The sequence below is a fragment of the Hemiscyllium ocellatum genome, chromosome 16 (genome assembly GCF_020745735.1).
Source record: "Hemiscyllium ocellatum isolate sHemOce1 chromosome 16, sHemOce1.pat.X.cur, whole genome shotgun sequence".
Classification (NCBI taxonomy): Eukaryota; Metazoa; Chordata; class Chondrichthyes; order Orectolobiformes; family Hemiscylliidae; genus Hemiscyllium; species Hemiscyllium ocellatum.
Genome location: NC_083416.1, coordinates 84,363,137 through 84,389,498, shown reverse-complemented (window position 1 = coordinate 84,389,498; position 26,362 = coordinate 84,363,137). Strand labels below are relative to the sequence as shown.

The 26,362-nt window shown below is 43.8% G+C and overlaps 1 protein-coding gene across 3 annotated transcripts in view; it reads left to right on the top strand.

Annotated features, from left to right (window-relative positions):
• The first annotated feature begins 860 nt into the window (after positions 1-860).
• Positions 861-26,362, top strand: part of LOC132823515 (protocadherin-1-like) — a 367,837-nt gene continuing 342,335 nt past the window's right edge. For 2 of the 3 annotated variants that reach the window (XM_060837456.1, XM_060837458.1), the window contains exons 1-2: positions 1,523-1,631; positions 3,610-6,612. In XM_060837456.1, coding sequence (XP_060693439.1) covers positions 3,634-6,612 — 2,979 coding nt within the window. In that variant the 5' untranslated portion in view covers positions 1,523-1,631; positions 3,610-3,633. Of the gene's footprint in view, positions 1,143-1,522; positions 1,632-3,609; positions 6,613-26,362 lie in introns of those variants that run through there. The other variant, XM_060837457.1, reaches the window with a different exon arrangement.

Sequence of the window (26,362 nt, the reverse complement as noted above, 5' to 3'; positions counted from 1 at the left end):
GGATGAAACAGGCAGAGGGAGTGCCTGCCTCAGACAGCAAGCACGGACAGCACTGATCCAACCCACAACCGCTTCCCAAAAGCTGCGGTGGCTTCAGCCGAGAGCAGGGAACCAGCCTGCGATGCCTCCTCTAGCCGGCTAGTAACTCTCGCTGCCTGCTTTCAGTTATTCGGAAGAGGCTTTGGCGGGTGGGAGGTATTACTGAAAGACTGCTTAATTTACAAATCCAATTTCTTTATAACCGTAAAAACATCTAACCTTTCAATATGCTTCTTTAGGCAGAGAGTGGTAAGGGCGTGGAATGCCCTGCCTGCTAATGGAGCCAACTCAGCCACGTTAGGGAGATTTAAACAATCCTTGGATAAGCACATGGATGATTTTGGGATAGTGTAGGGGGACGAGCTCACAACATGGTGAAAACAATGACTGCAGACGCTGGAAACCAGATTCTGGATTAGTGGTGCTGGAAAAGCACAGCAGTTCAGGCAGCATCCGAGGAGAGGGCCGAAGGGCCTGTTCTGCATTGTATTGTTCTATGTTCTATATTCTCCCCCCTAAAAAAGAGTTGAAAACTAAATATCAAATAGCAGAATAGTGAGGGGAAGAAAACTCCAGCGCAATGTAAAGCAGCGGTCTTTATTCTTTTTTTTGCAAACAGAATAAGTACTTGCAATTCCATTTGGAAAAGTTACATTCTGTGGTGATAAACTTGTAGAATTCCTGCCGAGGTTTCTGAGTCCTGCAGCTCTGTCTGTAGATGGCGCCCTCTCTCGTTAAAACGCAGCCCCCTGTCAAACACAGGCAACAGGTAGCGACCGGCGCTTTATAAACATCAGAAGGCATTCAGAGGTAGAGAGAGAGAGAGAGAGAGATCCCTCACACTCACTCACTCTCTCACACACACGGAAACCTCTCAAGGCAGGGAGAAACGAGCGAGCAGGAATCTTCCCTTTGGCAATGTTTGGAGGCAGATCCCTGACTCTACTCCACCAGGTTACACTGAGACAGACAGAAACCCGGGCAATATAGCCCCTGCTGCTGTTTCTCTCCTCGCACTGGAACGGCCGGGAGGATTTTCTCTCTGAAATGCGGAAAGTGTACGTGGGTGAAACTATCATCTAGTGAGAATTCGCTGGAATGCGGTAAGACTAGATTTCTGTCTCCAAATCATGTGTTGCTGCTATCTTTCTGTAATTGTACAAATGCGTATCTTTTTTCTTTTAAAAACAGCCTAATCTTGTTCATTTGAATCAGTGTTCATCAGCATGTAGGGTTCTTTTTATTTTTAAGAGAGATGCGGCGCTCCCCGCGGGTTTTTGTCTCTGTGTGTAAATATAGAGAGAGGAAGATAGTTTATTACTGAAAACAAGTGCTGAAGATTCACTGAATCATCCCCCTACCCCTCTCTCTCTCACACACACCCCTCCCTCCCTCCCTCTGGATGGGGCTGAGTTAGAGAGAGAATGTGTATGTGACGCGCAGCGCGGACAGTGACTCAGTTTCACTAGAAGGCAGAGAGAGAGAGAGAGAATGTGAGAGAGAGGGAGTGTGTGTGTGTGGAGAGAGAGAGAGAAGCAAACTCGCAGAGACACAGGGGCTGCGCTGATGTGGGAACCCACTCAGTGTCCGAGGTAAGAGGCAAGGGACAGGTTTCCCGTTTGGAAATCGCCTTGCTTTTGAGAGTAAATGACCTGGGAATGTTTGGATGCAGCCTTGGTCCGGGAGGAGGAGGAGGAGGAGGAGAGGGTGTTGCTGAGGGAGAGCAGCCGGAGCTGGGCTTCAGTTACCGAGTGACTCCGGCAGCAAAGGGGAAGGAGCGGTCCCGGCGGCTCACACAGGCTGGGGGCTGGGGGGTGGGGGTGTCAGGGGGTCGGAGCAGGGGGCTGAGGGTCAGAGCGATGTCCTGGGACTGGGGGCTTTGTTGGCGGGCGGGGGGTTCCGTCTGTACAGATGGGGGCAGTTGGGGTCGGGCTGTGGGCGGGGGAGTGTGGGGGTCGGGCTGTGGGGATGGGAGTGTGGGGGTTCGGGGCTTTTGGGGTCGGGCTGTTGAGTGAGGGGGTGAGGGTAGGGGGTGTGGGAGTGTGGGGTCGGGCTGTGGGGGTGTGGGTCTGGGGGTATGGGAGTGCGGGGTCAGGCTTTGGGGGTGCGAGTGTGGGGTCGGGGGTGAGGGTGGGGGCTGTGGGGGTGTGGGAGTGTGGGTCGGGGGGTGAGGTGGGGGCTGTGGGGGTGTGGGGTCGGGGGGTGAGGTGGGGGCTGTGGAGGTGTGGGGTCGGGGGGGAGGTGGGGGCTGTGGAGGTGTGGGGGTGTGGGATCGGGCTGTGGGGGTGTGGGGTCGGGCTGTGGGGGTGTTGGAGTGCGGGGGTCGGGCTGTGGGGGTGTGGGGTCGGGCTGTGGGGGTGTGGGTGTGGGGGTGTTGGAGTGCGGGGGTCGGGCTGTTGGGGGGTGGGAGTGTAGGAGGTGACTGTACGGTATGAGTTGGGGATCGCGGGGTGTGACTGTGAAACCTCGGGCCGGTGATGGGGAGGGGGGACGTGCAGGGAGCTGCCCCCCTCTCACGGAGAGGGGGGAGGTACCATCGCCCTGGCTTCCCAAGCCGCGGGGAGTGACCCTCCCGGAGTCCATCCCCAACCCTGACCGGGGGATGTACCTGTGGCCAAGCTCCCAGAGAGTCCCTGCTCTGCCCGGCTCCCAGGCTCACTCACCCCCCCCCCCCCCCCCCACACACACACACACACTGTCCATTAACCCTCCGTCAGCTCCGTCCCTCCAACACCCTCCGGGAAGATTTACCCTCAGAGACTGAAGCGTTGATTTGATGTTGTTGCCTCCTGGTTTCTCTGAGTGTGCACTCGCCAGTGCCAGCAGTGAGACTGTGTCTGAATGCAAGGGAATAACTGCACTCGCAGCCCACTGCCTCTCTCTGTCTCTGTGTGTGTGTGTGTGCTTCTTCCTTTGTATATCTGTGTGTCCGTCCCTCTCCCTATCTGTGTTTCCGTGTATGTTTTTCTCTGTGTGTCTGTCTCTCTGTATGACTGTGTCCCTCTCTATGTGTGTGACTGTCTCTGTGTGACCGTCTCCCTCTCTCTCTCTCTGCATCTGTGTTTCTATGAGTCTTTATTTGTGGTGTCTCTGTCTCTCTATATCTCTGTGTGTCTGTCTCAGTCTCTGTGTGTGCATATTTGCCTGTTGCTGTGAGTGTATGTGCATCTGTCTCTGTCTCTCTGTGTTACTGTGTGGGTCTGTATCTGTATGTATATGTATATTTGTGTGTGTGTCTGTTTCTGTGAGTGTGCATTGCAGAATGTTAAAGGGCAGGCTCAGGAACAGTCTGCATTGTGCCTGGTCTCCAGTATTTTACAGCTTGTTTTATGAAGCCGTGAGAGTCGTGCAGTTGGGAAATGGGGGGTTCCTAATGCTACAATATAACTCAGCGTTCAAACTTAATGACAGCATCAATAGGACTGACTGAAACCTCTTTAAAACGCGTCGTTTGACAGGATGTAATCAGAATGTCCACATTTGTATCTTAATGGACAAATATATTAGTATGTGTATGTTTTTATTTGAAGTGTTCATTTTATTCCTGATTTGCAATCTCTCCCTACACAGATCAGACAGTATTTGTTGAAGGTGATGGATCTCATCCACGTTCCGGGGGTAGCAGGGCTCCTCTCTCTCCTGTTCTTACTGTGGCCCGTGCCCTCTTGCTGGGCACAGAGTGTGGTGAAATTTTCCCTGCAGGAAGAGCAGCCTCCAAATACCCTGATCGGGAATCCAGGCGAGACCCTGGGACTGGACAAGAACAACAGACTGTTCAAGCTGGAGATCGGTAAACCATACCTGCGAGTGGATGAGACGGGAGGGAACCTGTACACCACTGAGATCCCCATAGACAGGGAGGGGATGAACTGCGAGACACCGCTGCAATGTTTCTTAGAGTTTGAGATCTCAGTAACCAACACTCTGTACAACTCGGTGCCGATACTGATGGAAGGCAAGATTCATATTCTGGATATCAACGACAACACCCCCAGTTTTAGCTCCCCGGTCATTTCCATCTCTATCCCAGAGCACACCACAGCGGGTACTATCGTCAATATCCCCACTGCCACTGACCGTGATGCTGGCACTAATGGAGTGGCCAGCTATGAGCTTCTTGGCAGCGAAGCCCATGGGTTGTTCAGCTTGCAGGTGGCTGAGGAACACGGTGAGAAGCTGCCCCAGCTGATAGTGACTGGCCGCTTGGACAGAGAGCAGCGGGACACCTATGACCTGACCATCCGAGTGGTGGATGGGGGTAAACCCTCAAGGGCCAGCACTGCCATCCTTCGCATCACTGTGCTGGACATCAATGACAACACCCCCAAGTTTGAGAGGTCCTCCTACGAAGGCACGGTGGAAGAGAACAGCCCGGTGGGCACCTCCATCCTCCAGGTGAGGGCCAATGACCTTGATCTGGGTGACAATTCCCAGATCGAGTACACCTTTGCCCAGGCTGCCGAGAGCGCCCGCCGCTTGCTCAGGCTGGACAAGACCAGTGGCTGGATCACAGTGCAGGGACCAGTGGACCGGGAGCAGATCAGTCAGTTCAGATTCTTCGTCCATGCCCGAGACAAGGCTCCCATCCCCAAACAGGACAGGGCGGCAGTGACCATCACCGTCAGGGACAAGAACGATAACGCCCCCACCATTGAGATCCGTGGCATCGGCCTGGTCACCCACAAGGATGGGGTTGCCAACATCGATGAGGATGTGCCCGTTGATTCTCCAGTGGCCCTGGTCCAGGTTTCAGACCGAGATGAAGGTGAGAATGCCGCAGTCACATGCATTGTTGCTGGGGACGTCCCCTTTCAGCTGAAACCAGCCAGCGAGTCCAGCAGTGAGAGGAAGAAGAAATTCTTCCTGCAGACAACCACCCCGTTGGATTACGAGTCCATCCAGGATTACCTGATTGAGATTGTGGCAGTCGATTCTGGTAACCCACCGCTCTCCAGTAGCAACACTCTGAAAGTGCAGGTGGTGGATGTGAATGACAACCCTCCAATCTTCACGCAGAATGTCATCCGGGTCTCCATCCATGAAAACAACCAGCCATACATTCCCATCGTCAAAGTGCAGGCAACAGATGCTGACAGTGGCAGCAATGCTGAGCTGATCTACTCTATACACCCAGACCCGTCCATTCAGGGCTTATTTGACATCAACCCAGACACAGGAGAGATTCGGGTCAATGCTATTCTTGACCGTGAGCAGCAGGAGCATTACGAGTTCAAGGTGGCTGCAGCAGACAAAGGCACCCCCAGCCTTAAAGGGACAGCCACAGTGGTGGTGAGTGTTCTGGACGAAAATGATAATGACCCAAAATTCATGCTGAATAGCTACAGTTTCTCAGTGCGAGAAAATCTCCCTCCATCCAGTCCAGTTGGCATGGTGACTGTGTCAGATGCGGATAAGGACATGAATTCCAGAATATCTCTCTTTGTGGATCCAGACAATGGTGAGTTTGAGATACAAAATGGCACGGGCACTATTCTTTCCCGCGTCTCCTTTGACCGAGAACGTCAAAGTACGTACACCTTTCAACTGAAGGCAATAGATGGTGGGACCCCTCCCAGGTCAGCTTATGTCAGTGTCACCATCAATGTTTTAGATGAAAATGACAACACTCCCTTCATCACCCAACCTTCCAATTCCTCCTTCCAGCATATCAACCCCCTCGCTCATATAGGGACATCAGTGGAACAGGTAAAGGCTGAAGACATGGACATTGGAACCAATGCCAACTTGACATACAGTATTGTAAGTGGAAATCCCTTTGGCCTGTTCCATATCTCTCATGACGGAATCATACTGTTGGACAAGGAAATTTCACGGAGACATTACGGCTTGCATCGGCTTGTGGTCAGGGTGAAGGATGGAGGTACACCATCTCGCTTTGCTACTGCACTAGTGCACATTTATGTCAATGATACGATGGGAAATGTCAGCCAAGTGGAGGCTTTGGTAGGCCACAGTCTCAACACACCACTTGACGTGGACATTGCAGGAGATCCTGAGTATGAGAAAAGTAAGCAGCGAAGCAATGTCTTGTTCGGAGTGATCGCTGGGATTATTGCCGTCATACTGGTGATTGTGATTGTGGTGTTGATTCGTTACTGCAGGCAGAAGGAAGCCAAAAGTGGCTATCAGGCTGGTAAGAAAGAAAACAAGGATCTGTATGCTCCAAAACAGACTAATAAAAACACTAAGCACAAAATCAAGAAGAGCAAACCCCCAAAACCTACCAAGCCACTGGAGGATGAGGAGACTGGAACCCAGAGGGGACTACAGTTCAACTTGATCAATGAATCCAACAGTGACAGTCCTAGGATTCATCTACCACTCAACTGTAATCCAGGGAGCCCTGATCTTGGAAGGCACTACAGGTCAAACTCTCCACTGCCATCCATTCAACTGCACCCACAGTCACCCACTGCTGGCAAGAAGCACCAGGTTGTACAAGACCTTCCAGCGACCAACACCTTCGTTGGGACTGGGGACAACAACTCGACTGGCTCAGACCAGTACTCTGATTACAGTTACAAGACCAATCCTCCAAAGTACAACAAGCAGGTAGGCATGCTTACAAATGCCACTTGTCCACACTGAGTCCTTTTTAATCAATGCTTTCAGCTGGGGTAGGTCTGACTGTGTATTAAGTGATATTTAAACTCTTCTGTAAGTTTCTTTTGAAATATCAATTTTTTTTATTTTTTCAAGGAATGTGGCTCCATTGATGCACAATTTCATAAATAAAGTCTGTGTGTGATGTTCTCAATGTAATATAAATCTAGTTTCTATTTATTTGGGTTCCATTTATGTAATATCAATGCTTTGGTGAACAATGTGTTCTTCACATAAGCGTGCAAAGCTTATGGGATCATACCATTTCTAATCTGCAACTTCATTGTTGGTAATGAAATAATTTTGTGAAAATAATAATTTCGAATCAAATGGCTGAAGTTTGATTATGTAGATTCTGGCTGGAACGTGGAGCTTTAAACAGATCCCAGGCAACTCGGCAAACAGATTTTTCTTTCAATACGTATGTGGCCTTTTCTCATTCATAAATATGTGACCTTCTTAACGCTTCTGTAATGTACCTTTTGTAAAACCAGTTCTCTGTGTGAAAAAAAAACAGCGAGGCAAGTGCAGTGTTTAAAGGTTGAACTCTTTTATTTTTAAAATGGAGCAGGGTTTTGTCAGCATCCAGTTCAGTCATTTTAACCAAAAGCAAAGAAGCTGAATCAACACTATTTTTTTTAAGAATAGCATTTCAACTAATTTTGTTTCTGTGGGCAGGAAGATATAATGCTGCAGATTCAATTTTTTTCAAAACCTGGCTGATCAGATTTCACCGCAGACAATATCATTTTGTTAAGTGCCTTGTAGAACACCAGATTTTTTTGAAATTTCAACAGTCTCCTTCTGGTGGTGGTACAGATCAGTTTAACATTCCTGTTACTGTGTTATTTATCTCATAATATAGATACTCCCTGTGACAGTACTAAATTATACTTTCATTAGTACGTAACCCTTTAGTACAATAGCTGTATAATGTAGTGACTGAATTTGGAATCTTGCCTAAACCAATGGTATTAGATAGTTGCTGATGATGTTGCTATGTATTAAGTGCCTGTAATATCAGTGCTGATGCATTAGCCTGGAGTGTGGGTTTATAGTGTACGGTAGTCAATTGCCCAACATCATATCAGTGCATAGGTTCAATCTCTCCTCAGCTCTAATAATCTATTGCTTTGACTACCTTAACCAGTAATTCAATCTGTAAATGTAATATGAAAAATTAGTGAGTTTCTTAATGACGTTCTGAGTGAAGGACATTACCTGTTGCCATATGTCGCTTTTCAACCACAATATAAAAATAAAGAACAGCTAAATTTGCATTTGCTTGAACATCCTTTGCAGCCCATCAAGATATCAGCAAAGTATGCCAAGGTGTACTGTTAATCTGCATTTAAATTACAGAAAATAAGTTTGCGCACAGCAAGGTTCCGCAAATTGCCATGTGATAATGACCAGTCATTTTTGTGTTTGTTTTCTGTGATGTTGGTTAAGGGATAAGCATTGGTACAGGCAGCAGGAGAAATCATAAAAATGAGAAGGCTTTGAAAGCTGGGCAATGGGATTTGTTCCATCCACTTGAGTGAGGGAGCAGTTATAGCCTCAGCTTAAACTCTCTTCCAAAGCATGCCACTTCCATCAGCACAAAACCTCCAGTGCTGTGCTAAAACATCAGTGTGAACATTGTTGTACCTGTCTCTGGGGTAGGATTTAAACCTACAGACAATGAGTCTGAGTAAAAGCCCTGTAAGATATCTGTGAGCGACAGTTAGCACTTTGAGACGGTGTGTTAAATATTCTGAAGGAATTTTGCAGGAATGGGGAATATAAGATCCGATGGTGATAGAAGAGCTGATTAAAGACTTTGTTAGAAAGACAAAAGTGAGGAGGAGTAGGTTTTTACTGGCTCACTACCCAGTTCACTAATGCTCTTTATGGAAGGAAATCTGATCCTTATCTTCTTCGGTACATGAGACTCCAGATTCACAGCAATAAATTCTGACCTAGTCAATGGTAGCCTTTGCTCATCAGTGAAAATAAATTCAATATGAGGAAAGACAGGAAGAAAAGGTTAGTCAGCAGTGCTCAAAGTGATGGACTACACTTTCAAACGAGCTAGAGATCAGATAATAGGAAGGTTTCGAGAAATTGTGTCCAAGTTTTTCCAAATGATGGAAAGAGGTGGAGTAGCAATGAGTGGAATTAAATGATCATATTGATATTTGGGATGTAACTTAAACTGTTTAACAGGTCAGGCAGGTTCCCCTTGAGTATTTGACCTGGGAGATTGATCATTTGGTGGAAACCAGATTTATCTAGAGATCTGAATGAGTAGCTACCAGCAATGGCCAGAAAGGAGGCACTGTTATTGCGTCTCATCACTTCAGGACAGACCAGTAGAAAAATTGGCCAGTCATTGCATCTTTGATTGTTGCTCCAGTGCCTATTGGGAATTGTGCTTGAATAACCTTTTGACGGGTCCTTGCACAGGCATCGTTTGAAGTGTGAGAATTTGAAATAGATGCTGGAAGGTTGTTTGAAGCTCTTTTGAACTGGACATCAGGTACTTATGGGTTTTCAGCACCAGGGAGAAAAAATTGCTGAAGATTACACTAACAATGAGAGGCTGCAGTTTGCAAACCCATCCCTGGAATGTCTTGAATTTCAATCACAACTAGACTTGAGGACTGGAGTATCACATTATTTATTTGTTTCAGAATTTTTTTTTGAATTCCACATTTTTACATTTGTATTCTATTGATTATCACTGAATTGTGTGCACTGTCTCCTAGTTACTTCCTTTTGCAGATACATGCTTACTGATCTGTGCAATATTTTCAGCAGGAACCTCATTATCAATAAATAAACGTGATAAGTTCACCAGAAAAATGAAACTAACTAAGAGTAAGTTGTTGAGTCCTTGATTCGGTTCTAAAAGTTCAAAAAGGAACTGGTTCAATCCATGTTGAGAGACGGGATTTGGTAGTTTGGAGGAGTCATTGACCTGTCTGATTTACAATTCTGTTAAGAACATAATATCAGAACCTCACTGGAGGAACAGAGAATTGTCAGTTGATGTAGTTATGAAAAGAGAGGCTTCTCCTCATTCTCATAGAGGAAAGGGAGTTGAGATGTAAGGTCACATCTTGACTTTGAAGATAGTTATAATGGGATGGTTTAGAATGGGAATGTTATCGGTTCCAAACCAAAAATGGAGAAGGGAAAAAATGTGGCTATGCTTTCCCAAAGAGTTTGCTGAAGAAAATTGGAAAGATCAGTCTTTTCTTCCCTCGTCTTTGCATCTGGAGAAAGTGAATGCATTTCCTCTGCTTTTCAGACTTGTGTTGGCAAAGATGAAATTAAGCAGCGAAGATGCATCCTGTGATCGTGACCATGGAGGAGTTTAGCTGGTGGCTGCTTGATTCTGTTTTTCTGTTGAGGTGTAACACTGGTTAGAGAAGAGTGCCCAATCTGAAGGGATTGACGTGGTTAAAATCCAGAACTGCTAGACTTGCAAGTTGATGGCGATCACTCACCTGATACTCTCTACCTTGTGTTTTACAGCAGGTTGTCGTGTCACCCATGTCCTTGAAAGACTGGTAATTTAGTGCTTGTAATGCTGGGATAATGAGCTGACTCTGATTTTTTTAGGGGTCTCTCCAGATGTTCAAGTACAAATGGATGAAATATTATTTTCTACATATAAACACAATTCTAGTCAGCAACTGAGCCATAATGTATGCAAATACTGCTGATCCCCTGCTTTTTAAAACTGCAGGAAACGAGAGTTTTCAGTGACGCTGCCTGTGTCTTGGGACTTTGATCAGCTAACTCAGCTTTGGGCTATCTTTGACTCCCCTCCTTTGCCCAGCCACACGTGACAACGTCTCCTGACAACACGTCATGCCAACATTATCATTGGACGATTAAATGGTGTTTCGCTTTTAGTGGTATTTATTTCAGTTCCATCATTAACCATTTTGAGCCAAACCCAGTATCTAATGGAAATTATCCAGCCCATCACTGAAGTAGCACCAGTCTGTTAACAGAGAATGATGAACTCACGAGTCATCTGTTTTTTAAAATGGAATTCATTGCAAATAAAACCCTGGGCTATGGTAGCCTAAGAGCAAGCTATGATCACAGGAGTACACCTCACAATAGCTGTGAGCGTTGATAGGAACAAGAGGTAACCAAAATATTTTATTTTCACCAGATTTAGTAGGTTAGAGTGAAATTAAGACTTAAATTTATGCAAGGGGCTGTAGAAGTTTCAAATTCTCTTCCGCAAACAGCATTTAGTGCTGGATCAATTGATGATTTTAAGACTGGTCTCAGTGAAAAGTAAGTCTCTTAAATCTATCAAGAGATATGGGACAAAGAGAGATGGTTACGTGGACTTGGGTCACACATCAACCATAATCTCATTGAGTATTGGGAGAGGCTCAGTTGTAAATGGTCTCCTTGTTTTCCTGTGTTCCAAAGACAGTGCTTCATCTTAATGGTTCACCTGAGATTTGGCACATCTTGACAGTTCAATACCTTCTCGGTGCTGCAAGCACATACATGTTTGTACTGCCTGGCATAATCACAGGATGCCTTGAAGTACTTAATGACCATGAGGTACTTTTGAGGTATAAATACCACTGAATCCCTACAATGTTGGAATCAGACCATTCAGCCTATTGAGTCCATACTGTCCCTATAAGGAACATCCGAAACAAATTAATCCCTCTCTCTATCACTGTAATTTCAAATGACTAACCCAGATAACCTAAGCATCCCAGGACACTACTGGGTAACTTAGCGTGGCCAATTCACCTCACCTGTGCATCTTTGAACTGTGGGAGGAAATTGAAGCACCCAGAGGAAGCCTGCACAGACAAGAGGCATTGGGGATATTCTTAAGTCCCCACTTATGGGGCTCATACCAATGACTAGGAGGTATAGTTATTAAATTTACAGGTGACACCTACGTTGGAGGTGTGGTGGACAGTGAAGAAGGTTACCTCAGAGTACAACAGGATTTTGACCAGATGGACCAATGGACTGAGGAGTGGCAGATGGGGTTAAATTTAGATAAGTGTGGGGTGCTGCATTTTGGAAAAGCAAATCATAGCTGGACTTAGACACTTCATGGTAAGGTCCTGGGGAGTGTTGCTGAACAGAGAGTCCTTGGAGTGTAGGTTCATAGCTCCTTGAAACTGGAGTCGCAGGGAGATAGGATAGTGAAGAAGGTGTTTGGTATGTGTTCCTTTATTGGTCAGAGTATTGAGTACAGGAGTTGGGGGGGGTTATGTTGCATCTGTACAGGACATTGGTTAGGCCACTTTTAGAATATTGTGTGCGATTCTGGTCTCCTTCCTATCAGAAGGATGTTGTGAAACTTGAAAGTGTTCAGAAAAGTTTTACAAGGAATTTGACAGGGTTAAAGGATTTGATCTATAGGGAGAGGCTGAATAGGATAGGGCTGTTTTCCCTGGACCGTTGAAGGCTAAGGGGTGACCTTATAGAGGTTTATAAAATCATGAGGGACATGGATAGGGTAAATAGACAAAAGTCTTTTCCCTGGGGTGGGAGAGTCCAGAACTAGAGGGCATAGGTTTAGGGTGAGAGGGGAAAGATATAAAAGAGATCTGAGGGGCAACTTTTTCGCGCAGAGGGTGGTACGTGTATGAAATGAGCTGCCAGAGGAAGTGGTGTACTGTTTGACTCACAGCAAGCCATGTTATTGAGCCAAGCCGACGACCTACTTAACATCATTGATACGTGAATTGTCCTATTTGTGTTAATGCTTGTTTCGATATCGTGTTAAATCAGCCAGCTAAAAGCCAAAACCTAAAAAGCTGCACCTCCAGCAACTCACTCTTTGCAGCTAGATGGTTTCTGTCACTGTCCAGATTGAAGTATTAAAAATCCCCGGTGACATTTGAGACTGTGGCCAGTACTGCATCTTCTAATCAAGACACTGTTAAAACGTTTTATTCAGAAACAGATTCTGACTTGGCAAGCTTGCAATTGTTACTTGCTGGAGGAAGAGTGGAAGGAACTGTAATCCTAGAATACTGAACGCCATGCTCGGGAATTGAGCACAATGTTCTCAGCCTGCACTCCAGAGCAGTACTGAAGGATTGCTATACTGTCAATACTGCCTGCTTTTGTATAGCATGTGAAAACGAAAGGAATCATTGGCACTATTTTAAAAGGTAGTGAGGCTGTTATCTTTGGTGTCCTGGGCAATACTTATCCCTTAATCAACACACTGAAAATAAACACTGTCTATCTATTGTTCTTTGGGAGCTGGCTATGTGCAAATTAGCTGTTAAGTTTCCTGTACTGCAATTCTGACTACACTTTCAGAGGGCACTTCATTGGCTCAAAAGGACTTTAGGACTTCTGAGGTTGTGAAAGGTGCTATATAATTGCATGTATTTTAGCAAAAAATAATGGCAGATGGATTCTGTTCCTCAGCTGATACACCAGATAGTGTTCTGTGTTTAAATCAAGTCAGCCTGGGTGGCTAGAATTCTATTTGATTGCCAATACAAAGGTTAAGCAAATTGTTCACTGGGAGATAGTGGTGTAGTGATAACACCCCTGATAATCCAGCAATCCAGGCTAATGTTCTGGGGGAATGGGCTTGAATCCCAAGTGCGGCAGACGATAAAATTGGAATTCAATTCCTAAAAAAAGTCTGGAATTATGAAAGAAGCTAGTCAAATGGAGGCCAGGTAATTATTGTTGTAACAAAACCCATCCGGTTCACTAATATCCTTCAGGGAAGGAAATCTGTCAGCTGACAGATGTGACTCCAGACCAGATCAAACTCTTAACTGTCCTGTGAAATGGCTTTGGGAGCTTTTCAGTTCAACAGCAATTAGAGATGGGCAACTAATAATTCAGCTTTCCATGTAATTTAGAATTACCTTTATTGTCACATGAATATAGTGGAAAGTTTACAAACCGTCACTTCGGGCCCCTCTTAGGTACCAAGGTACTTTGGTACAGATTCTTAAGTGCAAGTTCTTAAGGTAAAATAATCTGGGAATAAATAAGGAAATAAAAAGTTCGGCAATAAATTATAAAAATAGAGAACTGAGTTCAGAATAACAGTTCTTCCAAGAGTGTAAAATCCATTTCCAATCCTTCTGCCTGACTTGGAATACCCAGCAGACTGGAGGGTGACTGGGCTAGTTCAGGCCCAAACAATGGCTCTAACAAAGTTCCAACGGTTGTATATTGTTTGGTATTAAAAAAATTGTGAAGATTTTCTTTTAAACTGGAGGACTTCCCTTCCAATCGATGCCTTCTTAAAATGCTTGCCTCACAACATCAATTATTCGAAAGGGAACGGCATTTTAAAGGGGTGATTTTTCATCTGGAGCGGTTGGTACACGATAAGTGAGGATCTGTGTAGATGTGCTGGGCCCACTGCATGGGATTTGATAAATGGGATGATTGAATTTCCACCAGGGTGTCCCAGTTAACAGGCTTGCACAGCGAGTGGCTAATGATGATGTGGACTCCAGTCCATATGTTGATGCTGCTCTGGGCTTGTTTTCTCTAAATGTGTTGTAATGTGTTGGTAAGCAAGGCACTTTAACATCTGTTTCTCATAAGGGTACAGCTCCACATCGGTGGGAATGCAGAACTGGCTCGTGGAAGCTGGTGGATGTTTGACAATTGAGTGAACAAACCGTTACCAGTTCCCCAAACCCCTGTCCTTCTTTTGGGAGTGCATTTGTATTCAACTCTTTCAGATGTTGAGAATGCAACACACAGATTATAATCTGCCCGTGGCAAAAAGTAAAGAAATAGACAGGACCTTCAGTGGTGCATGAAAACAATTGAGTGGCAGCTGAAGTAATTCTGAACATAGTTGCAGCATCATTGTTTTAAAACGTACAGTGAAAGTCTTTTAAGCTTTTGAACTTTTCTTGTTTCTTGGTTAATGCAGGTTTCAGGGTATTTGACTTTGATGTTTCATGCCAATTATAACATACAGTACAGTACCAGAAGGAGAATTAATGCAGATTATAATCTGGCAATGCATCATCGGATTCCAATTGAGCCGTGATGGTGTCAGAGAGCAGGAGGAGCGAATTGCTGCCTGGTGTTGAATCCCCTGACCCAAAATGAGGTCATTTAGTACACTCTTCTCCATCCCAGATCACTCTGTGGTGACTTTTTGATTCACTTGTTCTGTTTTTACATGGATGATTAGAATTTATTCATCCCCAGTTTCCTGTTTCTCTTCTGTCCTCTCCTTAGAGACAGGTGTGGATCAGTGAGAGTTGTGTTTGGATACAGCAGAGCAGTGTTGAAGAGGTGCTTGGTTGGTTTCTCATGCTTACATTTGTAAGGCAGCAGTGGCTGTGGAATTAAGAATATTTGTGTCCTTTTTTTATCCACAGGATGTGATTGTCGCTGGATAGATCAGCATTTATTACCCATCGCTCATTGTCCAGAGTGCTGTTAAGAGTCTGCACTGCTGTGACTGATGTCACATGAAGGCAAGACCAGTTTAGAACAGCAGATTTCCTTCCCTCAGGGACGTTAGTGAACCTGATAGATTTCTCCAACAATTGACAGTAGTCATCATGAGTCTAGACCAGAGTGGTGCTGGAAAAGCACAGCAGGTCAGGCAGCATCTGAGGAGCAGGAAAATTGATGTTTCGGGCAAAAGCCCTTCATCAGGAATAGAGGCAGGATGCCTGCAGAGTGGAGAGATAAATGAGAGGGGGGTGGAGATGGGGAGAAAGTAGCATAGAGTACAATCATTGTACTCTTTGCTACCTTCCCCTCCTCTCCCCTCCACCACCTCCATCCCCTCCCCCACTCACCTATTGTACTCTATGCTACTTTCTCCCCACCCCCACCACCCTCTCATTTATCTCTCCACTCTGCAGGTTCCCTGACTCTATTCCTGATGAAGGGCTTTAGCCCGAAACGTCAATTTTCCTGCTCCTCAGATGCTGCCTGGCCTGCTGTGCCTTTCCAGCACCACTCTAATCTAGAATCTGGTTTCCAGCATCTGCAGTCCTTGTTTTTATCTTTAAATAGTCACCGTGAGATTCTTAATTTTGGAATTTTTTTTTCTATTGAATTCAAGTTCCACTATTTACCATGGTGGGATTCGAACCTGGGTACCCAAAATGTTACCTGGATCGACAGTCCAACAATAATACCACTGGGCCATTCCATCCTTGATAACATCTTGCTGTTACCTAAAGACGGTCACTGTATCTGCTGACATGAGGCCAAGAAGCTCGACCCCCTGTGGGAGGGTAAGGGTTGGAGTCTCTTTCTCTCCTGGGGCTGTAACTCTCCTATGGGATAAACTCAATGACCAGCTTATAGACTAAAGAAGTTAGGACTGTTCTCCTTGGAGAGAGAAGAAGGCTGAGAGAAACTTGAATGGCGTTTCAGCAGGGGGCCAAACAACGCAGGTAGGGAGAAGCTGTTCTCTTGTAAAAGAAGAAAGAACGAAAAGGGCATCGCTTTAAAGTGATGTACTTCCAAAGCAAAGGCGCTGTATGAAAGAAATGTTTTTGCCTCGCGAGTAGTTAGGGTCTGGACACACTGTCTGGAAATGTAGGGGAGGCAGGTTCACCAGAGTATTGGATGGTTATTTGGATAGACATGGTGTTCAGGGATATGGGGAAAAGACAAGAGATTGGCATTATGTAAACTAACCAGTGCACTTTAGTGGGCCGAATGGCCTCCTTCTGCCCTGTAATTAATCCATGAGCTGGTCTTTTCTCACAAACCACCTCTGTCGCATCAATGTGCAATCAGCTGGGTACATTAGGTGACAGTTTAACTGCCTGTTATGCATCCTACTCAATATTCAGTTGTGTTAAAAGAAATAGATTGGCCGTTGACCAGGTAAGCAATGTGAGCTGCTAGTTTGCACTAACCGGATGTGACTGTCTGTCCCACCAACTTTACACAAGATATATTTCCACAGCTGGTATCATCCCTTGGCATTGGCTCACTCTTTAGTCCTTTTGTATTCTCTCTTTCATCCATAGAACATCCCCATTCTCCTCCAGTCACTATTGTCCTTATAGCTAGGGTGCTGTTCACTGAACATGGACACTTGGTCTGTTCAATGTCAGCATCACGGCCAATGATGAACATGTTTTCCCAAGTGTCAGAGCTTGGGAGCTCATCTGTCATAAGTTGAGAAACAAAAACAGAAATTGCTGAAAAAGCTCAGCAGGTCTGCCAACGTCTGTGAAGAGAAACCAGAGTTGACGTTTTGGGTCTGCTAACCCTTCCTCAGAATCAGCTTTTCCAGCACCTTCCATTTTAGTTTCTGATTTACAGCTTCCACAGTTCTTTCGGGTTTTTAATCATAGGTTGCGTTTGTGTGATCTAAAAGTGTGCATTTACACATGAGTTGAAACAGGTCAGGTATCCTGTACATAATTTCATTGACATGACCAGTTTCAAGCTGTCATTGTCAAATAAGACTGAATTGAAAGTGCCATGAACACAGAAATTGCTAGAGAAACTCAGCAGGTCTGGCAGCATCTGTGGACTAAGAGAGAATTGATGTTTTGAGTCCAATGACACTTCATCAGAATTCAAGTCCTGAACCTATAGCATTAACTCTTGTTTTGTCTCCTTAGATGCTGCCAGACCCTGTTGAGTTTCTCTGACAATGTATGCTTTTTTTTCAGATCTTCAGCATCACAGTCCTTTTGTTGAAACTGCAATGATTTGGTTGTGTCTTGAGCAATGTTATTGTAATCAGAAAAGGCAGTATCTTGTCATGATTGTTTTTTATTTTATTCTTGTAAGTTTTGATGTGAGTGTTGATAATCCTGTCTTAGCCACTGGCCTGGGAGTGGGATTTATGATTTGAAGTTAAATTAACAAAGCTTAAATTTTATAGAATCTCCAAATATCTGATTGATGTGAAGTTCCAGGAATCCAGAATCTCTCCCAGATAGCCGAGCACCTTCGTCAGCAAAGTGCACTTTGAATAATCTTGCAACACAAATATTGTGTTTCAAAATTAATTCCAGTCATTTTACCGGAGTTGATTCCAAGTATATCCAGGTGTGACTGATTTGGATAATTAACCCATATCACCTTCATTCAGCCTGGATGTTTGGCGCCCCTATCAGAAACCTATAATTTCATGTTTAAAAACGTAACCATAGATCAAGCTTGTTAAATACCGAGCTTTCCTTTCTTATCCTAGAGGATGAAGCAGTTCAAGGCATTTCATAATTTTATCGAACTTGCTCAGAATGCACTTGAATGAACCAAGCTGAATACCCAGGATATGACTGGCTAGCAGCAGGACAGTATTTTGCTCTGAGCAATTTCGGTGGCTGTAATCTTGTCATGGCTAGTTTACCTAAAGGGCAGAATAATTCTCCCTTTCATACTGCCTTTGGCATATACAAGATGCTGTGCAACAAATCACCATGGCTTTTTGGACAGCACCTTCCAGATCCCTGATCTCCAACACCTGAAAGGGCAGGAGCAGCAGGCACAGACGAATTCCCACCATGCCGTTTCTCTGGAAAGTCACTCTTTAGCAGCATTGTGCATGTACTCAGGCCTGTGGTAACTTAACAAGGGGAGAGTTTGCTGTCAACATCAGACAGGGTTGGGGAATAAATCTGGTGTTATCAGTGAGGCTCATGTCCCAGTGAATGAATATGTAAGAAAAGAAGCTTATATTTCTGTCAGAAATACGCAGTTATTGGATTGTTGCAGTTTGTGAGATCCCTGATTGTCTATATTCAGTCTTATAGCTCAGATTATATTTCATTCAGCCCTAACTCTGCCTTTTCCAGCTGTGGAGTCTGTGTTTGCCAATTTTCTCTCTTCTGATTGGAATAAGCCTCATTAAATGGCATTAATCCAGTGACCCTTCTTCTCGACAGTGCTGAAGAAGACTCATAACAGACTCAAAATGTTATCCCGGTTTCTTTCTCCACTAATGGTGGCTGACCTGTTGAGTTTCTCCAGCTGGTCACTTCCTAACCTGTGGCTTTTAGTACAGAATTCTTCCCAGCTGTGATGTCACCCCACTCCAAGTCGGACAACCTTATATTGGAGGGTCCATAGACTTAAAATCCGAAATAGCTATTAGATGAGGTTCCTGATTTGGTTTGATTTATTGCTGTCACATGTACCGAGGTAGAGTGAAAGGTGTTATGTACTTTACAGACAGACTGTACTGTACAAGTGCATCAGGATAACAGAACAGAGTGCAGGATACAGAGTTTCAGCTGCAGAGAAGGTACAGAGAGAGATCAACATTAACATTAAAAAGGTCCTTTCTAAAGGCTGATAACAGCGGGGAAGAAACTCGAATCTGTTTGCACGTGAATTCAAACTTTTATATCTTCTACCTGACAGAAGAGAGTATTACAGGAGTGGGAAGGGGCTTTGATTATGGTAGTTGCTTTCCCGAAGCAGTGGAAAGTGTAGATGAATCTAAGGTGATGTCTACTGATGGATAACAGGCATCACCTACAGCTGAGAAGCTGCATTCTGCAGGAGGGACGGACAGACACTACTCACCCATCACCATGTAATAGCCTCAGAAACAATAATAGCTTCATCCAATTAGGGGGAAGAGCTTATAAGACTTGGGTCCTCTGTTTTTACACAATTTCTATCAGTGCAGGAGAGCAGTTTGACCCTGATTTATTCAGAAATACCACCTTTTATATAAAGTGATCACAGCCCCAAACAGTACCAGAGTCCAGCTCCTTCCTGAGGCCTATCAGCATCCACTTTGGAACTCTGTACAGCTTTACATTCCTCTGGCTCTTTCACAATGATCTGCATTTCTATGGCACCCATCACTGGAACAAGTCAATTAGCAAAATGAGGGAAAGAGGTCATGAAGCCCGAATTGATGCATTTAGCTGTAGGCTGTTCCCTGTCTTTGGAGGTGACGTGCACACTTTGAGTAAATGTTGATTCTGGACTCTTCCTGAAATCCTGATGATTAAAAAAAGCAAATGCAACATTGTGCTTTGTTCCTTCATTTCAGAGAGGTTTATGATGTAGAAGTTGGATTGATTTTCAAATCCTGTTTTTTTTTGTTGGAGACATGCATTAGTCTGGTTACTCTGGGGATGAATGGGTCTCCCATGGGTGAGGAAGGAGGGGAGAGGGGAAACGTTGATGTTACTGTTCCCGTAGGGATGGAAGTTTTACACTGTGCTGCATTTGTTCCGTCACTTCATATCTTAAACCGACTTCCTCGTTTCCAGGCAACCAGCTCCTGTTACCTGCAAATAATCCCATTTCCTGCTTCATCCTGCCCATCTGCATCACAGGAGAACATCTGTTTGACGAGATGTTAGGTTTTGATGCCATGGTTTTTCCTTGTATCTTATTGTCTTTCCTCTCCAATCACATTTCAGGAAAGACCTGGAGAAATGATTGTAAATGAGCAGAAATGAAGTCACCTATCATTAATATTTCATGTTGCAATGTGCAGTTTAGTAATTATCGCACATGCTTTTTTTAAAAAACATGCTGTTGTTACTGTAAAGTTTTTTGACTGAGTCCCTTTTTCCTGAAACACAGCTCCTGTACTGCCCCCTCCACCAATGTTAATGACAATTTACAAGGGTCTGCCTGAGAACATGGCTTTCTCAGCTCAAGTTGAAGCTGAAGAATTAGTAACTGAAAGGAGACTGAGATCTCGTGAGCAGATTTAGGATCTCGTCCTAAAAGTTTACTCTTGGCTTTTATTCCATGTTCATTCTTGGGAGGTAAGTATTGCTGGCAAGACCAGCATTTTTTGCAAATTCTACACATCATTGGCCCTTCCTTTCCAGCAGGGAGTTCGATACAACAGAATGCTCTTTTCAGAGCAAAGTTGAGTCAACCACATTTTGTTTTGATTTGGAGATACCGGTGTTGGACTGGGGTGTACAAAGTTAAAAATCACACAACACCAGGTTATAGTCCAACAGGTTTAATTGGAAGCACACTAGCTTTCGGAGCAACGTTCCTTCATCAGGTGATAGTCGCTCCGAAAGCTAGTGTACTTCCAATTAAACCTGTTGGACTACAACCTGGTGTTGTGTGATTTTTAACATTTTGTTTTGAACTGCAGTCACGTGTAAAAGACCCGGCTAAGTGAAAGTGAGCTTTTCCCCTCATTGAAAATATATAATTTCACTCCATGAAAGTAATTCTTAAGAATAAATCATAATTTAGGGCAATCAAAGTTTGTTTAAACTGTTACAATTATAACCAAATCAGAGTCTGGATAATATTTTGTGTGTGTGTGTGTGTCTGTCTGGGTTGAGGGGGTTGTGTGTGTGAGAGAGATAGAGAGAGAGAATTGCTCAATGGATATGTTGCTGCAACGATACAGATATTCTTGGAAAAATCAAGTATTCAGACGTCAGTAAATGTTTGTCCCTGGCTGTTTTCCAGTTAAAGATCAGAATTCCAAATTGAAATGAATCTCTGTTATGACAGGATATTAAAATACCCCAAAAACAATTCCAAGAATTAAGGATTGGTGGTGTATGTAAAGGGACAAATGACAAGGTCTGTGTCAGGTCCTATTTTCTGATGATAATGTATGAAACCTACATGCAAACCAAGAGGATGGGTCCCTCTGGAATTTAGAAGGTTAAGTATAATCAAAGTTTTACCTGTATGAAGGGGTGCAGATTGTGTGAATTAGATGAAAATTTTTCCATTAGTTTGCTGAGCTTTAGCACTAGAGGGCATAATCAAAAGATTGATGTTTGAAAGAGTGAAACTGGAAGTCACATTGAAGGAGTGGGAGAAGGTGGTAACTCTAGTTGTGTTTATACCAATTGTTAAGACCAAAGGTCAATAGGTTTTTGTTATCTCACGGTATGGGTCACTGGTCATCAATGAGACTTCATGAGGGACTATTCCCTTGTTCCCATGCATGAAGGCCTGGCTGCTGCAGCCCATTATGGCAGGAAATGGAAATTCCTTTTTGAATAATTGGATGAAAATGCTTGACTGATGATCACACAGACCAGGTATTGAACGGAAAATTATTTCCATTGACTGGAAAAGTTGTTGTCATGATTGACGGAACCTGTGTGCAGAGGGTTTTTTAAAATTTGAAATGAAAATAATGGAAAACTCAAGCTCAAGTCAGTGTGGATTGATCTTATGTTAGTCTGTTGTGTGACATCATTGAGAGACTGGCACCATTCTAAACCAAGGGAAAAGAAGACTTGGCTTGGAACAGTTCCATGATGAAGAGAGGCTGGAGGAGCTTCCTCTTTGGAAGAGAGAAGATTGAGGGGGGATCTGCTTGAGATGTATAAGGTTATGAGAGCCAAGGACAGGGTAGATAGAAAGCTGTTCCTCTTAGTTTTTCTTTTGTGTCATTACCACCTAGACAACAGTTGAGAGTTGACATGTCAGCCAGACCACGTACCGATGACAAACAGGAGGGTGGAAGAACAGCTGACCTGGTAAGGATGGCAGTTTTCTTCCCTAAAGGGAGGGCATTACACAACCAATGGGTTTTTCCCACAGACAATCACCATGGATTCAGGATTCAATATTCTTAATTCTGGACATTTTTTTAAATTCAATCCAAATTCCACCACCTACCATGGTGGTATTCGAACCTGGTCGCCCAGAGCATTACCTGGATCTGCAGGCCATTGCCTCCCTTAGTCAAAGGGTCAATAATAAGGGGGCATGATATGAAAGTGAAAGGCAGGAGATTTAGAGGGGGTTTGAGGAAACCTCTTTTCACCCAGACAGTGCTGGGGGTCTGCAATATACTGACTGGGAGTATAGTAGAGGTGGGAAGCTCACAACCTTTAAACCTCTTGGGCAGGCACCTGAAATGTCATAACATTCAAGGCTATGGGCCTACTGTGGGAAACTGGGACTAGTGCAAGTGGTAGTATATTTCTGGTAGTTCAGGTTAGGCGGGCTGATTGATTTTAAGATTTGATTATTTTATACTTGTGGTGATTTCTGAATCAGGAATACGTTGGAAAGCAATGTGTTATGGAGTATTCTGTCTATTGTGGAAGAGGTGATGTTGTTGGGCTCAGGTGTTGGGTGTTAATATTGTGCCAGCCTTCTGCTACACGTGTGTTGCTATACTCCTGCAATGTGTTCAAGATGGGGAAGTTAGATCTGGTTCACTTTTTATTCATAATAAGCAACAGGAGAAGTTTGTATTCCACGTTGACCCAATCTTTATAACATTCAGATTCTTTTTCTTGAGCATTACAAATTGCTTCCATAACTGGTGATAGACCTAGACTTGACCCTGCTGGATAAGATGTTTTCTCCAGATGAATGTTTGGATGGGAGTTTTGGACAATTTTTATAACAGGGAATGTTTCACAGATGCACTATTTCCCAGTGCATTTTGACCGTTACATTTTGTTAAAATTCTAAGAAGCAGTGTTCAGTCTCAGTGATGGTCCTGTGTTCTTGTTTCAATCTGATTGGGACATGTTTGAATTCAAAGGGACGTTGGTTATCTTGTGCACGAATCATAAAAAGAGCAATTAGAAAAGTAAATAGTTTAATTTACATTGGAGTTGCAGTGCCAAAAAGGCTTCAACAAACAAAAACATAAGTTGCTGGAGAAATTCAACAGGTCTAGAAACATCTGTGGAGAGCACAGGGTCTGAAGAAGGCTCACTAGATTTGAAACAATAATTCTCTTTTTCTCATCATAAAAGCTGCCAGACTTGTTGAGTTTTTCCAGCAATTTCTGTTTTAGTTTGTTTCAGGATGGTGGCATCCACAATTCTTGGTTTTCTTGTAAAGATGTCTTACTGCAATTAAACAGGACATTGGTGAAACACACCTGAAACACAGTGTGCAGTTGTAATCTCCCACAGAAAGATTTCTTATCTTCTTATAAGACTGTAAGACCATAAGAACATAAAACCATAAGAGATGCTCTGATTTCTTATGGTCTTAGAACATAAGACATAGGAGCAAAAATGATCTCATCTGCTCTGCCATTCAATCGAATGATCAAAGACTCCTGACCCACTCTGACCCACCCTCTTCCATTGGACAGAAGATATAAAAGTTTGAATACATATACAAACAGATTCAAGAACCACTTCTTCCCCAATGATATCAGACTTTTGAACAGACTTCTAAAATGTTAATGCTGATCTCTCTCTCAGTACCATCTCTGTGGCTGTAACTCTGTCTCTGTTCTGCTACCTTGATGTTCATTTGTATGGTGTGATCTGCCTGTAGAACATGCAGAACAATGCTTTTCACTGTATCTCAGTACATGTGACAGCAATCAATCCATCAATCAGTGAATTCAGTGACAGCGTGGTTAACCTGATCATCCTCAACTCCAGTTTGATGTTTTGCTCCTGAAGATTTATCTTGGACTTCTGGAAGCTCCAGGGCTGAAATATTTGACCCACTGTCATCCAGGTTTTAATGAACAAATCTTGAAAGGTCTTGTGACATTCTCCCTCAAAATAATATTTTTATTTAAATTAGATGAGTTTCCACTGAAATCTTGGAATTGTTGTGACAGCGCCCCTTAGGAGATGTCTGTTCTAATTTGGTGAATTGGCTTATTATATTAAACAGTAGAAACTACCCCCACCCCAACTGTATATCCAAATACATCACTTGCTTTGAAGGGATCTTGGAATAACTATATCCCTATCATTCAATACACTTAGAATTAACTCCACAGACCAGAGTTTGTGTAACCTAGTTTCCTTCACATTGAGTTATGTATTTAGAATCTTTTCTGAATTGTTCAGTGTTTCAATTTGAGCTAATATGTCTGGGACTATACAATGCCTCCATTCCAGATTGGATCCAGGTTTATTTTGGAAAAAATAATGGGCAGTTCTACACACTGTAGGAATCAAATAGACAGCAAAGGAAAAGGAAAGTTTTAACAAAGTGAATCTGCAACATAAAGAGAAAATGCCTTTCAGGCTTGTCAGCACCTGTGCTGAGAAGATATTTCCACAATTAGGTAAGAAGGTCCAGCATGCAATCATTAAACCACCCCTCCTCTCCTTTTAAGAACTGCCTTAAAACCTTCCTGTTTGACCTCTGGGCCTCTCTAACGTGGCTCAGTGTGAATTCTGTCTGACTACTCATCTGTGAAGTGTCTCAGGGAACCTTCACAATCTTAAAAGTACTATAACAATGCAGCTTGTTGTGCTGACCATGACTGGGGTTGAACAGATCAAAACAAGATTCAGAAAAAGAATGGATCTGGGAGAAGTTTGGTTCTAGCTCATGATGCAATGCTTCTCTGTTCCTATCCACTTTGGCTGTCTGGTTATCAGAATGGAGAACCATCCTCCAGAGCTGAGGGTTCATAGAGTCAGTGCTGGACGGATATCTCCACTGAGATTGTGGTCATAATGAGCTGCTTAGCAGGGTATCGTAGTGCCATCAGTCGCTGGCACATGGGCAGTGTGCCATTGGACAGTGTGCCAGGATAAGCTCATCAGAGTTGTCGAGGCTGATGCCAGGAGACATGTCCTCTGCCAGTTGATGTATGAAGAAATCTGATTGCTTAGGTTTGCGTCTGCCAACTTCACACAACCCACTAGGCAGAATGTGTTGGTACCCGTCAAGAAGCAGCCTTAGTTCGGTCTGTGCCAAGTTCAGAAAGGGCGATCCAGTCCGATAGAGCTTTCTTTAGTTTGCAGAATTCTCTTCCTGTTTGAGAAACAGCTGTAGTGCAAAGCTAACCTGTTGCAGACACCTTGAGGTAATCGTGTCTCTGTAACCAGTCCTCAGGAGAACAGGGTATGGTTTAAGACAGGCCAGGGCTAAGGGTTCAAAGTACAGCAAGAAATCATTCAGCTTCTCGAGTTTGTTCTGTCATTCAGATAAATTATTGGAGACAGACACCAGAACAGCATTTTCCTATCTTGTTTTTTTAACCCTTTCACTCCCAGACCTTGCAAAAAAAAACCTTGCAAGCTCAAGTAATCAAACGTGAGAGCTGACTGAATGGGGGTTGTTATTCTTATCTCATTTGCTGAGTAAAAAGTTAAAGGATGAGCAAACCTGATCATTATTGATTATTCTGTCATGTCCTACTCTTCCTTTGTGGTGACGCACTTTCAGTGTGATATGAACAAGTTTCCGATCTGTGCTCTCCTGTGACTTACTCAGAGGATTGACAGAGTCTCTGAAAGGGAGAACAGCCTAGATTAAAAACAATGCGAGTCCTCCCCTTTACCAACATAATGCTCAACGAATTTTAATATTAAAGTAATTCTGAAGGGCAAGGACTTCCTCACAACTTACACTGCAAGGCCTGGGAACAGCATTAGACAATTGGACCTATCAAGTCCAAACCGCTATGCAGTGAGGTCACGGTAGATCTGTTAGCTCTCAGTTCCCTTTCCTGCCTTTTCCCCTTTATTCCATTAATAGTTACAGGACCATAAGACATAGGGGCAGAAATCAGCCATTCGGCCTACTAAAGTACCCTGCTGAAAGTTGGCCGCTTTTAAACTGTTGCAGCAATGTTGGCACCTGTTCCACACAGCATTCCCAAAGGCACATTCTGAGTTGAAACTCATAATTCTGACTCCAGTTTGGTTGATCCATTATAGAATGTACATGACAGGCCAAAGCCTTACTGTTAGAGTTAATCATATGAGAAACTGATAGTTGGTTGTGCTCGGCTTTAGACTGTAAAAGTTTCTGGTGAAATTAGCCAAAGGGGAAGAACTGGTAAACTTGGAGTGACTTGTTCTAA